This window comes from Poecile atricapillus, chromosome 1 (assembly GCF_030490865.1).
Source record: "Poecile atricapillus isolate bPoeAtr1 chromosome 1, bPoeAtr1.hap1, whole genome shotgun sequence".
NCBI classification, from domain to species: domain Eukaryota; kingdom Metazoa; phylum Chordata; class Aves; order Passeriformes; family Paridae; genus Poecile; species Poecile atricapillus.
This window is the reverse complement of record NC_081249.1, coordinates 129,223,955-129,239,102: the sequence shown is the minus strand read 5'-3', so window position 1 is coordinate 129,239,102 and position 15,148 is coordinate 129,223,955. Positions and strand designations below refer to the sequence as shown.

The 15,148-nt window shown below is 39.4% G+C and overlaps 1 protein-coding gene across 2 annotated transcripts in view; it reads right to left on the bottom strand.

The window, feature by feature from the left end:
* NAV2 (neuron navigator 2) overlaps window positions 1-15,148 on the bottom strand; it is a 209,604-nt gene that overhangs the window by 121,080 nt on the left and 73,376 nt on the right. The window contains exons 4-7 of one of the 2 annotated variants that reach the window (XM_058848472.1): window positions 12,249-12,321; window positions 6,529-6,766; window positions 4,832-4,900; window positions 1,759-1,916 (exon numbers count right to left, since the gene is read on the bottom strand). In XM_058848472.1, the coding sequence (XP_058704455.1) occupies window positions 1,759-1,916; window positions 4,832-4,900; window positions 6,529-6,766; window positions 12,249-12,321 (538 nt within the window). The remainder of the gene's footprint in view (window positions 1-1,758; window positions 1,917-4,831; window positions 4,901-6,528; window positions 6,767-12,248; window positions 12,322-15,148) is intronic. The other variant, XM_058848480.1, reaches the window with a different exon arrangement.

Below are 15,148 nucleotides of genomic sequence, written 5' to 3'. Positions count from 1 at the left end.
TAATATTTGTAGGAAGCAGTTCATCTTGTGCTTTTTCAACTACCAGTTTATCTTCTCACGAGATGAATTACAGCTAGGAATGAGGATTTCCAGGGCTTACTATCTAAAAGCATTTGATATTTAAGTTAGTTGACAAATTATTGTGATTTCTCTGTATGGATAAAGAATTTTTTCTTTCTTCTTCTTTTTTGAAGACTAAAACCAGTGCATTACTTTCCTTATTTAGTAATCTTGGTAAACTGAGTAAAAGCTAAAATGGCTGGAAGTCCTCTCTTCCATGCAGCATAACATCACACATCCCATATGGAGTAGGGATCATCCAGCCAACCAGCCCATGCTGCAGGACAAGACAAATCCCACCCCACCTCTCCCCAGTCCAGGGCTTATGGGACATAAGCAGAAGAATATTCACAAGAAGGACAAAGAAAGAGACTGGAGAGATATTACACAGGAAAACAAGGTTTCTACTGCTCACACTAAAACCTGTCAGCTTGTTCTTTGAACTGAAAGCCAGACCTAATTCAGATATACAGACAACTATTTCATGCTGATGTTACAGCTAAATCATTACTGTTTACACATTGCACCTTCTAAAAGAGTATGCATGGATTTACCAAGGTAGAATACTGCTAAATTATTAGCTTATTATGCTAATACATTAATCTTTAATATAATTATAATAATTATATTATACAGAGGTGAATTTTATTTTTTTATTCTGAAGCACCAGGGTGCTAAAAAACCTACTGACACAGTCCTAGGAAAACAATTTCTAGAGAAGGAAGACCAGAGTTTCCTGGAAAGAGCCAAGCATGAGAACCACAGAGAACCTGACCCAGACTAGTGCTCTTCCCTGGAGCAAAATGCTCATTACAGTTATCAGAACTTCTGCACAGCCAGCAAGGAGACTTGAGCCTGAAGGCTGCAACTGTTAAGTCACTGCAGGGAGCCTGTGCTGAAGTACAATGTTGGCCCCTCTTTGTCAGCAGAATGACTTTAGGGATGTGGAATTTGCCGCCAGCCCGCGACGACAATTTGACCATGCTGGACTGGAGAGATGCGTTCAGTTCTCACCAGCCACATCCCCCCAGCCCCACTCAGAGCTACAAGCTCAAGTTAATGAATGCTGTCAGCTTACTAAACTAGTGAATGGACACAAAGTCAGTAAATGTCATTTAAAAAAGCTCCACTTCACACACAGCATAGCTCTGAGTGTTTCTGATGCATTGCCACAGACATCATTTCACTGCAACATCTATAAAACACAACATGTTCCTGTCTTCAAACACAACATTAGATGATTCCTGAAGTTAGACTGAAATTGTGTAATTTTGTATCTTAGAAGATCTTCCATAAGAGTGATGGAAATAAAAGCAAATGGTACATTTATCCTATAAAAACTTAGCAGAAATCTTTAGAGGTCATTTTTCATTCTTGTCAAACTACTCATCAAAATGCCTTATTTTATCATTAATTCATTCCCCCTTGCTTGAAGCAAAATGAAAAAACATGGTTCACCAGTGCCAGGACTTTTTAAAGTTATTTTTTGGATGTACCCTTAAGCCAGCAAGTCACAAGTTCAGATATATTAAAGGAGGACTATACTTTTTTCAAAGACAGCTGGCTTTTGGATTGTAGATGTCATGTTTATAACACACAACTTTGAGACAGTCTTACAGCTTCTGGAGACTAATAGAAAATCCAATTTTTTCCAAATGAAGCCACTATTAAGAAAAATCCAAATTATTAAGCGCTTACCTTTGTCATTGCTGTTTGTTGGGGTTGGAGGGAGAAGTCCAGGCTTAGATTTGTCATAGTTGTTAAAACTCTGGCTGCGTCGGTTGTTGGCACTGATGGAACCACGAGCTTTGGCCTCGCTGCCTGCAGTGGACACCCTCGTGGTGGGACCTGGAAGCCTGGTGGAGAATTTACAGCATGTTTAAATATAGGTAAAAAGCACTCTGGGCAAGAAACTATGGGATACCATGCATAAGCTGAAAATAAAAGGATCAACAGCACAAGTACAGGCTTGTGTCTTTCCACTTCTGTAAGAACAAATCAAAGAATCATTTTAGATGAAAAATGTATTTCAAACAAGCTACAGTCTGAATTGTTTTACAATTCAGAAAAATAAAATTCAGAAAAAAAGCCCTGACACAAAATTAACAGTCACCTGACATAAGTCTGGTGAATCAGAAATAGCTGCAGGTAAATTCAGTGGAGCAATACTGCCAGCAAAAGGTTAAGACTAAGTGAGGCACTACTGCCTTAACTCATTGTCTTAAGCCAGACTGCTGGACACTTCATCACATGCTGCCCACCTGCTACCCATACTTCAGAAATAACTATGAGATGGAACTTGACTGCCTTCCCCCTTGTAGAGAAGCACATCACATCTCTGCCCTGACAACTACAAAGATCAGCAGCCAAGCCTACCACGACTTTTAACTTGGTTTAATTATTTTAGCCTATATAAATCACTCAAAGCTTCAACACCCTCTCCTAGAGTAACCACATTATCAGTGAGCTGGTATAAGCCTCCAGTTTAAACTGGGCATCTGTCTCTTCCAGCATTTTCTTAACATAGCCTGTATTTACCAGATTTAGCTGATTTAACTAGGAAAAAAATGTAGTTATTCTGGAGTAAATAGACAAGCTTTTATGCTTTTGAGGCAAAAAGGCAGGTGGAAAACTTCTCTAAAAAGCCTGACAGAATCAGGAAAGCCACTGGCATCACATCTCGGAACACTTCAAAGCAAACATTCACACACAGAATCCTTTTAAAGTTTCTTTATATAAAATACAAAAATCTATTTGAATAACTTTGTCAATAGTAAGGTAAAAGGAAGTCCCAGTTGTCAGAGAGAGTGGGGATGCAACTGACCAAATCACCATTATGCCCCTGAGAGAAGGAAGAGAAGCCAGGAAGGAACCTGGCAGGGCTTCCTAAATAAACTGATTTATTCATGACTAGTGGAGAAATAGAAAATTTGAAAAAAAACATGAATAAAAAGCCAAAATGTCAGCAGCTGCATGCACATGCTTTCAAAGCTCAAAAGAGTCTAAGACATGAGGGCATCATTCAAATACAAACCAAAAAATTAATTGACTAACTTAAACCACCATAGCACATCATGGTTCTGAGGTTGACTTTTAGACCAGTCTCTCAAATTATCCAGCTTTTTCCAGCACTGGGAAGTGCTAAAAAGTTGTCCATACTCATCATTGCTGCAAAGGGCCCATGAGAAAACCCCAGAGAGGCCTCATCCACTGTAGAGGAGACCACAGGGGAAGAAGCTGAGGGTAACCAGAGACAAATAAAACTTTTTGAGAAAGTCACCAAGACAAAGAAGTCCACGAAAAGTCATTTTGTTTGACAGGAAACAAGCTAGATTTTCTACAAGGTACCTCAGCCCAAAGTTGTCACCCAGTTTTGAAACACTGAGTATGGGGCACCCACCCCAGGCTACGAGGGCCTCAGTATGGGAGGGGAGTTTTCCAGCAGTAGGGAAGGGACAATCTTCCTGTACTGATGGATAAGAAAAGGCTCCCCATACATATCCACACAGGTTTTGCAAAGCTGACACATTTTAAAGTAAACAAAGTTCGTCAAAACATGTGACCACTTAAGGAGTGATAAATTTTCTATCTGCGTCAGTATTGTCACTCTCAATAAAAACATATCAAGAATAAAAAATCAACATGCTAAAAGTGCTCTTGAAGACATCCTTTCTCTTAATTTTTTTTCCCCCACTGTAGTTTAACCAACTGTTTTTAAGCCCCTGCTTTTGGTATTAGATCAAGATACTTCACAGCAGTGCCTGTGAAATCTAAGGAAAAATATCAGGTTCAGGGAGACACTTCTTAGTTCTTGCTATTTAGAGAGATGATACTGTGCTTGGAGAACACTTTTATTACTCCTCAGCACCTCTGTTAAGCAAATATGAGCTGTCAAGCCATAATTATGATCAAGGAAGAACATGAAAACAGGGATTATTCTGCAGAGATTCACTGTTAGCATATAAGAAATAAGATGTGGGAGATCTAAACTATACAGCAGATAAAACAACCTATACAAACCAAATAAAAATCATAAACTATAGTTCCAAAGCTCAGAAAAAATGGTATGGTATAATTTAGCAATATAAAACTATATTCTAGTCAAACATTTAAACATAATAGTAAAATAACAAGATTATTAACTAGATTAATAACCACAGCAACCCTTACGATCACTGAGATGAGATGGACAGATAAGCTGGCATGCAAGTCATGCTGGGATACAGGGAAAAAATGGACTGAAATACCTCTGATTTACTTCCAAGCAGATTACAGGTGCTGAGTGTGAGAGCACTGGGGTGAGCAGTGGCTCTGATGAGCAAAAGCCACACAGTGCTGTTCTCACATCATGCACACAACACTCTCCTCACTAGCTGAGACACTAGCCTGATGCAGCTCAGATGGGGGATAGAACTGGATGATCTTTAAGGTCACTTCTAACCCAAAATATCCTATGATTCTATGAATTTAATAATGCAGATCAAAATATAATTAATATAGTGGGGTGAGAACTCCCAGAACCATGTTTTGTTCTCAAAAGCAAAAGCTCCTAAGAACAAGAAAATCAAATTATTTCCTTGAGGGCCAAAATGCATTCCACACCTCAAAAAAAAAAAAAAAGAGAAAAAATTTAAATTCATCTCGAACTTTCCAATTTCAGCTGTTTGTAAAGGCTTAGTTACAAACTATTTTTGACAGGAGCCCTAAACATGCACCCAGAAATATTGCAAAAGGATTATTCATGCTTTGCAGAAGATGAAGAAATGCTAACCTAGAAGACCTTTTCTGACCAAGAGTGAATCGGATGATTTTGCTTTGAGATGAGTCCCTGGGAGATGCACTGTGACAGGAAAGAAAAAGCGGAAGAGAACATTGAACAAAGAAACTTTTTTTTTTAAAGCCACTGAACTGGTTTTAGGGAGAAAAGGGTTTTTTTATGAATTTCACAGGAATATAAAGCTTCTTGCCCAAGTATGACTTAAAGTTAAAACCACTACAGTCTGAAATTAATTAGTTTTTACAGAGTAATGAACATGCAAATCTGCATGCAACCCCCAACTGTATTCCTCTTTTCTTTCTTGTTCCTTTATTATACGTATTTTCTGTGAAATCTGAGCAATTTGACTTTAGTACATACTAAGAAAACATGACATTGAAGATCTTCAGGATATATCTATTTTGCGATTATTTGAAACCCAGGCCAATCTACAGAATGGACTAAAAATAGCAAAACAGTATTCAGCATCTCTGCATGTTTGACAGAAAAGCTGCAGAAATATCTTCAAATGCATCTTTATTTTATAGTAATTTTATAGTAATTATAGTAATTTTATAGTAATAATTTTATAGTAATTTTATAGTATTGTATAGTATTTTATAGTATTTTTATATTATAATTTTATAGTAATTATTTACACATGCTGTAGGAACACAACATTTTTCAATTATACGAAACTATTGCTTACACCTGAATGCACGTAATTTGTGAAGAAAGACATAAAAGCCAATCCTAAATAACCTTTGAGTAGTCTCACTTGGAAGGCTTCAGTTAAACTGTTTATAAACTTCATAAGGCAGCACTTAAGCCAGCATTCACCTCAAGGTGTATTAACACAAACAAGGCTCAAGGTGAGATATGTAAAAACAAAAAGCCTTCATCCTTTAGTAATTGTGTAAATATTATTTCTGCTTTTAATTCTGCTTTTTATCCCCACTAAACCCTCCCTGTTTTAGAAGTGCAAGGGTCAGACCAGTAGAATGCTGCACATACATTTACTGTGGTACTGCCTCAGAAAACTGCTTTTATTCCAACCTGGGCGGAGCACTCCTAGTATTAAAGACATTCAAGGAACAAAACCCCTTTCTATTCATCTGTACTCTGATCTAGGAGTGCCAACACCAACTATGAAAGCTATTTTTCATGCAAAGCCAGCAGCATATTACTTTTTACCAAAAAGACTAGATTTGATTTTGATTCCCACCAGGCGTTATGAGCTCTATTTCTTTTACCACTGTCAGAGTAACCCTTCTCCACAATGGAAGGTAACCCTTCCATTTCTTAGTGAGGACTGAGACTCTTGTAATCTGAGAACTAAAGCTGGTTTAAAATGTATGTTTTCTAAGGGAAACAATGTTTTGAGAGTAAGGAAAACATGCTTTGTGAGTAGAAAGAAGCAAAAGCAATAGTGAGAAAAACATCCTTCTACAATCCTGTGGTTACTTGGTCTAGCAAGGGTGTTACACTCATTGGGCTCCAGATTTCCAGCACTGAGAATGTATTTAAACACACGTTTCGATTTCCAAAGGCTTGAAGTCAATTGTTATGCAGCATTCCATTCCCAACATACTTTATTCTAGAGCAGAACTAAATAAAGGAGTTTCTTTGGCTTTTTAAGACCTGCAACGTGAAGGAAAAAAAAAAAAAAAAAGAAAAAGAAGATAACCCCAACTTTAAGGAGATTTCCCCACCTGGACTGCATTTCTGGTTGTGCTTTGAACTGATGCTGCACAGCTTGTGGGGGCTGTTGGCACGGAGTCTGGAGCAGAGCTGGTACCTGCTGCTGAGGGACGCCCACCTGGCACTGGGATGGAGGCCCTGCTTGCTGGGACGGATGGTGCTGGGGCTGCTGCTGCTGCTGCTGCTGCTTGTACCGAGACAGGCTGAAGAAGAGGCCCAGGATGGCCTTTAGATTCCCATTCCTGATTTCTGTAAGACAAAATTAAGAAGTGACTTGTCAGCCATTCAGTGGGTACTTTTTCTCTGACAGTGCAGCACGTCAGCCACTGCATCCCCTGAACACTGTTTGAACTGAGTTCCTTTGGGATATCCTTTAGTTTCTTTCTGCACATCTAATTGGCACTATAGTTGATTGCCAGTGAGCACCAATAACAAACAAATAATCTCTGCCCTTTGATGACTGAGCAATATCTCATATTTCTGATGTAGTCTGTGTTAATGCCAGTGTGCTTAAAAAGCAAGTCTCTTTAAATCTTTCCTTTAAACTAACATAGCTAAAAACCCCAAAACAGAACCCCCACAACAACAATTGTATTAAGGACATCACACTGTAAATGATTTCTCAGTTCTAAACTTGCACAAGGAGAAAACCACTCCGTTCTCACATGTATTTCTGGAATATCAGAATAATTGTTTCCACTAAGAAAATTTGATGCAAGTTTTGCACTAGAAAATATGGTTATTGGGTGACATAGCTGTATTCAAACAGATAATTACCATCTTTGATACTATCACAAGCTGATGGGCACCCAGTGTACCCAAAGACAGCTTCATAGTCAATGCATAAACTTTTCCATTCCTGAATGTCATTCAGCTCTTCTATGCAATATCAAATGCAAAAATGTAAAAGCAAACAGAAATACAAAGATGAAGAGGTATATCAGATCATGCACTTAACCACTGCTATCATAATAAATACACAAGAGGGGAAATTTATCCTTGCACATAACCTTAATGTGCTGTGACTTAATAACTTAGCATGTTTAAATTCCTAAAATAAAGAAGTGAATGAAAAAAGCTACGTCAAGCAGCTGAAGTTTTGCCTGTGTTGAAGAAAGAGCTGACTGTTGGGGAAGGAGGGAAGGAAGGAAGGAGGGAGGGAGGGAGGGAGGGAAGGAAGGGAGGAAGGGAGGAAGGGAGGAAGGGAGGAAGGGAGGAAGGGAGGAAGGAAGGAAGGAAGGAAGGAAGGAAGGAAGGAAGGAAGGAAGGAAGGAAGGAAGGAAGGAAGGAAGGAAGGAAGGAAGGAAGGAAGGAAGGAAGGAAGGAAGGAAGGAAGGAAGGAAGGAAGGAAGGAAGGAAGGAAGGAAGGAAGGAAGGAAGGAAGGAAGGAAGGAAGGAAGGAAGGAAGGAAGGAAGGAAGGAAGGAAGGAAGGAAGGAAGGAAGGAAGGAAGGAAGGAAGGAAGGAAGGAAGGAAGGAAGGAAGGAAGGAAGGAAGGAAGGAAGGAAGGAAGGAAGGAAGGAAGGAAGGAAGGAAGGAAGGAAGGAAGGAAGGAAGGAAGGAAGGAAGGAAGGAAGGAAGGAAGGAAGGAAGGAAGGAAGGAAGGAAGGAAGGAAGGAAGGAAGGAAGGAAGGAAGGAAGGAAGGAAGGAAGGAAGGAAGGAAGGAAGGAAGGAAGGAAGGAAGGAAGGAAGGAAGGAAGGAAGGAACCAGAATTTTCCTTTGTTTCCAGTTCGGGCTGAAAAGTTTCTCTGAGTTTGTGATGGACCTCACTCCATCCTTTACTCCCTCTCCCAGACACATTTCTGCTCACATTGCTCATCTTTGCTGTATAAAGAAGCTTCTGCTCCTAATCCTAAGCACTTTACCCAGCAGATCTGAGGCTCAAGGTTTAAAAGTGTTGTTTCCCCTTTTAGTACCAGCTTCCAGCTTTGGTCTCCTTATCTACCTGCACCTCAATCTACTTTCCCTTCCTAGCCACTAATATAATTTACTTTCTTTCTGAAATTTGTCTCAATCCATGCTGACATATTTCGAGAATATTAGACCTTCTCTAAGCAGCCCTGGTCACCACCCAGACCCAGGATATTCCTTTCCTCTCATACTTCTTGACTCCATTTTCACCCACAGCCTGGCTCCTCCATCAGTGCTCTCTCCCACCACTGACCCTCCATTCTCTTGTTTAAAGGATTATCATTCCCAGGGCCCTTCAGCAGCCATTTTCATTCTTCCTTTGTTTTTTTGGACAATTTTAGTCTGTTCCTGAACAGTGGGATCCCAATTAATCCTGCCTGTTTCCCCTTCTCCCAGCCCATTCCTGCTCCCATGCAGTGCCATGCACAAACCCAGCCTTCTTTCAGTGCACCAGGCAGGTTCCTTCTCTAATCTGCAGGTTCTCCTTAATAATCTGTGTTTAGCTTGGGAGGACAGGGATGGAAGTCGGTCAGACAAAATACAGCAGAATACAGTAAAAAGAATTTCCTTATCTCCAGTAAAGAACTCAAATTACTCATGGGAACTGTAAGCAAAGTAGCATTTAATCACAGGTTGAAGCATAACTAAACAGATCCAGAGGCACTGGGAAGCTTAACTGCACAAATACAGGCCAGAAGATAAAAGAAATTACCATGATCCTGCTTGTTTAAATTTAGAAAAGCTATATGCAACTGGAAACTGATTTCTATGTGAAGTGAGAAGCAATTATAACAGTAACCCACCTATAATTTGTTGATTTCTATGGCTGCCTGCTGAATTTATCAGAAGAGCAACCTGCTTTTGACCAAATAATCAAACGAAGAATACTTTTAAAGAGTTAAAGCAGTCTCTTTCCCTCTGGATTTGAAACAAACATTTTAAACTGGACTTTCAGAGGTACCTCTGTTTCTTTTATCTTCAAAACTGAGGTAATTCTGGCAGTTCTACCCTGCACTTCATACAAAAGGACTATTTCAAAGAGTACTTCAGCCTCACAGTACTCCGCACATCAGCAGAGTCTCAAATGCTTCCTGCTTCAACTCCTCTCCAGTCCATGGTATTTATATTGACTCAGATAAGGACATCACCCACCCATTCAAAATGTGGGGCCAAAAATTACTGTCCTGGATATTGGAAACAAACACTCCAGACACTTGCAAGGAAACTGGAATTTGGTTTTCAAAGGAAACCCCATAAATCCACTCTTTGCTGATTTCCATCCTGGGATATCCCTGTTGGTGCTTGTTTCCCCTATATCCCTGTTCCATGTGTTCAGCTGATCATTATCCAGCTCATCTGTTATCCAAAAGATGTGCAGCTGCTTATCTGTGATATCAATTTGAGTTTCTACTGCACATTTATGTCCTCCAATATCATCAATATCTTGAGAGCAAGTAGATATTGTGTGAAGGAGAGCAAGCTCTGCTGGGCAGCCGCAATTCCAGGAGTCTAAAACAAGTCTGAAAGCAGGGGTATGGAAAGACAGTTCAAAGAATGAACAATAAAAATTTGCAGCAAGAAGTGAAAAGAGGTCTCCAGTTCTCCATAGTTTTCTCTAGTAACTACAAATGGAGACTTTAGATATTTAAGAATCTTTGATAAGTGGATGCCTCTTTGCCTGTACGTTTCTGGGGAAGGGAATCCTCTAGCACAGCACAGTCATCATCAGTGATAGCAGATGCTCAGTAGCTCCAATGCATAAATCCATCAAAATAGACTGTGTTAAGTGGCATGCACATATCAAAGCAGGATTTTTCAACACTGGAAGGATATGACACCTGCAGCCCAAAATTATTTCAACATTCAGGAGTCATCCAAATTTCAGTTTTGAATTATTAACTTCCCTCCACACTGAAGCTACACTATTGAAAAATACGTGCTCTTAACAAACCCAGGAGACTTCAGTGATTATTCCCATTTGGAAACAATCACAACCTTTTCCTTCCTCCTAGATGAGGATCTGCCAGTGAAGTAAATAAAGTTATTTGCAGTTGACCTAGCAAGTCTTGGCATCTTGCACAGAAACACTGGCTTGTTTGGTAACAAAATTCCTCACTTTAAATTATTCTGTATTCCTCAGCACAGTGCTGGATCAACTAAAAAGAGAAAATTACTGTTGCATTCAAGTCTTTTAACTTATTTTATAAAAATGTATTAATTCCGTCCCCCTCTCTAGTTGTCACTTTCTTCCTTCAATGTTAGTGCTGGAGCCAGTAAATGCTCTCATTTATACGCTGGCAGCAAACATTACTGGTCCCTTCTTAGCCTCTGTGTGACTTAATAACTAATTCCTAGATAGTGTAAAAGAAAGGCAGAAATCCCAAATCAGTGAAGCCATAGGATAACACGGAACCTGCTGGGCCTGACTTGTGACTTGGCAGGAGAGCCATGAGCATTAATCACGTTGTCCCTTCCCCAGCATGAGCAATACCACGCTGCCAACTCTGTACACCCAGGCAGTTTTCTCATCACTGATCTGCTGTTTTACTTAGATTTTACTTTCTATCAAGGCAGGTAAATAATGTGAAATGCTTTTTTACAATATTTCCATCCTAAGGTCAAAATTGGCTTTTACAACCAAATCAGCTGCATTTTCTTTTTAATCATTTCCTGGCAAACAAATTTTCTGCTGTTTGAAGGTTTAGCTCATGCTTTCTTTTCTTGATATGAGAATCCTTCTGATTATAACTGAGCAAGTGAGGCATATAATGCTGGCAGAACTCAGGTGGACTGTAGTAAAGCCTCTCTTTGAAACAAAATAATTGTTATTGCTGTTCTAATCCAGCCTAAGAATACATCTATCATTCAGCCTCCTCTTCTGCTAGATGTGGTATATTCAAATTAGAACAATGTATACTAAATATCTGCTATTTTGCTGCAGTCTTCTCCTCCAAACTAAGTTTGTGAAGAGACTCAGTCATCTAATATAACTTTGAAGCCTCACCTATTGCCATACATTCAATTATTTGTTCTGTAAAGCACTGTGAGTTGTCATATAATATATTCAGCTACTGAACCCAACTGCTTTTCCAGCATATTTAAATGAAAATACAAGTGAAAGCTGGTGCTGAGGATGACAGAAATCTGTTTGATCTCATAATAAGATAATAGCTGAACAGCTTCTGAGCCAACAGGTACCATACAGCCTGGCATAAAGGAACAGAGTAAACCTAGTTTTGTCTCAGAAAAATTCTGATGCTCTTCAAAAGCAGAGTGTTTAATTAGAGATCAAAATATCTTCTCTTTTTTTTGTTGTTGTTTTGGGGGTTTTTGTTGCTTTTGCTTTTGCTCCAAACATTTGGATTTGATTGTTTTGCGCACTTGGAAACAAGAAAAATCTTTAAAATGAGAAGAAAGTAAGATCGTTGTTCCTGTAAGAGAATAATTTAAGAAAAAGGAAGTAATTTTTTTTCTGAAAAGGCAAACAACTGACAGTAGTTCACTTATATCTGTAAAATATACACCGATCAATGTGCAAATTATAGAACTGAGATAAGAAATTTCTGGTTTTAAACAAAGTAGTAAAGAAATGACTGAATTCTAATTTGGTTTCATTGATTATTTTTACAAGTCAGGTGTGTAGAAATTAGATACGTATTTTATCTACCTTTCACACTGAATAGGGGAAAAACAGAAGATTGTCAGAAGTTTAAATTGACCTTATTAATCTTCCATTACACTCCATGTTCTACTTGCAATCACAGGTAGTAATTCAGATTCCTCATTTAACATGAAATCTTAAACAACCAGAAGACTCACCTTCTGCTGACAGCCCCTGGATGTTAATCCCCTTAGCAGCCAAGAAACTCAGGCATGCATCTATGTTTTCAATCTGTTGAAGAACAAACACAACAAACAGAAAAAAAGGAGACACAAAAAGAAAATGCATTGTAACAATTATTTACTTCCATCTACCACCATGCTTCAGCGCACTCAGTCTTTGCATCCCATAAAAAATCCTTCTGCTCATGATGTGGAAACCATAGCATGAAACCCTCTCAGTTACTGAGGTCCATTATTCCATTGATTGTAAACTGATTTTTCCACAGCTCAGGGTTTTCTGTTATTTGCATCTGCGTGAAACAGGTTATCCCAAGCCTCAGTCACAACAGGCAATCACTGCACTTCTTACTCCGGGGTCAAGGATGTTCTGTGCCAGGAATTGTAACTGACAAGTGTAACAAACATGAAACCAAAAATAAACGTAGAGGCCATTTGTTTGAGAAGGCAGATTGCCACTTACTCCAAAGTTGACAGCTGGTGAAAGTTTCCAGCCACACCAAGAGTTGAATATAAAAGCTGTAACTGGAAACCCCAGCTGGAATCTGAAAAGCGTTTCCTCACGGCATTCCCCTCGTGTCAGAAATGTCAGACCACTCTGATCAGTCGCTGAGGGGCATGTCTTGCCCCTCACAGAGATGGGACAATGGGAACATGTTCCTTGGGACAAAATCAATTCTCACCAGGTAAGGACTTGTGCATAACAGGTCTAGCTGTCAGTTGCTATACACAACTCCAGTTGCTGTACACAGACTGGATGCAAACCCCACCTAAGAAACTCCAGAGAGGCTGCACAAGTCAGGAATGTTTAATACTCTATCTCAACATTACGGTAAGAATTTTGCAGTAGCCTCACACCTGATTTCCCACCAAGCTCCCACTGAAGCTCTGCTATCATAACCAGACGATGCAGAGAGATGCCAATCCTCAGACCAAAGCACTTCCATGCAAAAGTCTAAGCTTAGACACCTTGAGGGGCTGCAAGGAACGTTTTAGGAAATACCATGTACATGGTTACACAAAAAACTCTTGGATGATACTGTTGAGCAATTTTTTTAATTTAACCATGGTAATCAGCAAGTGATAAAATAGCATCTTTGTGTTTGAACATCTCTCAAACATTAATTTATTAATTCCTTAAACATTGCAACCAAACACTGCATCCACCGGATAAGGAAGGAGACAGACACTAAGCCCCACACTTGGTCTCACATAACTGCCTTTATTCTGTGAAGTATGAAGACATCAAAAGGAAACATGAAAAATCCAGCTGTCCTGTCAGCTCCTGCCTGTCCTCAAAAAAATACACAACTGAAGGCTAAGGCAGTATTTTAGAACCTGAGGTCCCCATCACCTGACCTGAGCTCCCTGTCTTTCTCAAAGTAATAAAAAAGTACCGGTAAGCTGCCTGGAAACTTCCTGCATGGATTTCTCTCAGGGTACATTAATTTATTGTCTATAACTGTAACAATAAAAACATTTTCTTCTATCAGGGAGATGGGGTAAGTTATTGGCATTGCTGAACTGTGATTTCAACAATTAGAAATACTTCTATCAACCTCATTATACTTTGATATATAATATAAAGTACAGAAAGTATATAGTACACTTTGAGTAAATGATATACTCCAAAACCCAGAGAGGTACCAAAGAATACATTTCCTGTACTGCTCAGACCTTAGAGCTTGGAGCAGGGTGCAGTTAAAAGGTTCATTTATCCACAGTTCAGTATGATCCAACAGTCAATTTACCCATTTCCCTCTTCAGCACCCAACAACCCTTCCAAGTTTTCAACATGGTTCTTTTACTGAGGTGTCTGGGGAACTGGCTGGAAAACCAAAGTTCACCTTTTCAAGAATAAACACCACATCAAAGGATCAATCCATTCCTACTACCTGCAGTTAACAAGTTGCATCATTCCAAGAACACTTCCAGACTTCCACAGCTGTGGGTAGATGTCCCCTCTCCAAATAAGCAGATTAGTGACCAAAGATAAGCAATATCTCACCCCCACTCCAGATCTACAGTACCTCTCAGTTGTGCTCTGCTTGCTTCACTTCCCAGGCCCCTCATCTTTGCATAAACTCTTTAAGGGCAGAGTGAGCACACAATTAAGATTTACATCTGGGTAGTGAGTTCCTCATCCATGTCCTCATTCTTGATGCTATTGTGCAGCCTTTGCTGATGTCCTCATCTCATCTTATTCAGATTCAGGGAGTTCCCCTTTAAAATCACTCAGTTTATCCTATGGGATAACCCCCCAGTTTTTCTGAGCATTGTAGCCACTGAACTAAGATAAATCACTCTCACCCTCAGACTGATGGATTACTCTCTATTTCAGGTCTGTATTTGGACCACAGGTTGAGCAACCTGGAACCTCACTGCCATACAAAAGGTCAGATGGGCTGCCTTGCCACACCAGTGGTAATGCCTCGCTAAAAGCTGTGAGAAACAGGGGCTCTTGGTGCTGTACTGGTATGGAAAATACCCTAATTTCATCATGCATGATGAAACCAAGTGAGAGTAACAAGGATGTGCAAAAGTACATCCTTTACATTCAGAAAACGAAGAACTAGGATAAGATTCTGTGGGGATGTACAGCACTGCATGAACAAGGAATTCACTAAAAGAATAAAACTGAAAGATATAAACGTATCAATGACTTTGCTAAGATTCACACAGTATCTGTGATATTAACAACATTACATGGCAGCATGGCAGAAATGTGAGGAACTGGTTGATTTTGAAGGAAAAATAGAACTTGAAAAGGAAAACAGGAGGAAATTAGAGAAAAACTGAAGAAAGTGAAACACTAAAGCAGAACTATAGCTGAAATGATTAAAATTTAGGGGTGATAAGAAGGTCCTTCCCACACAACA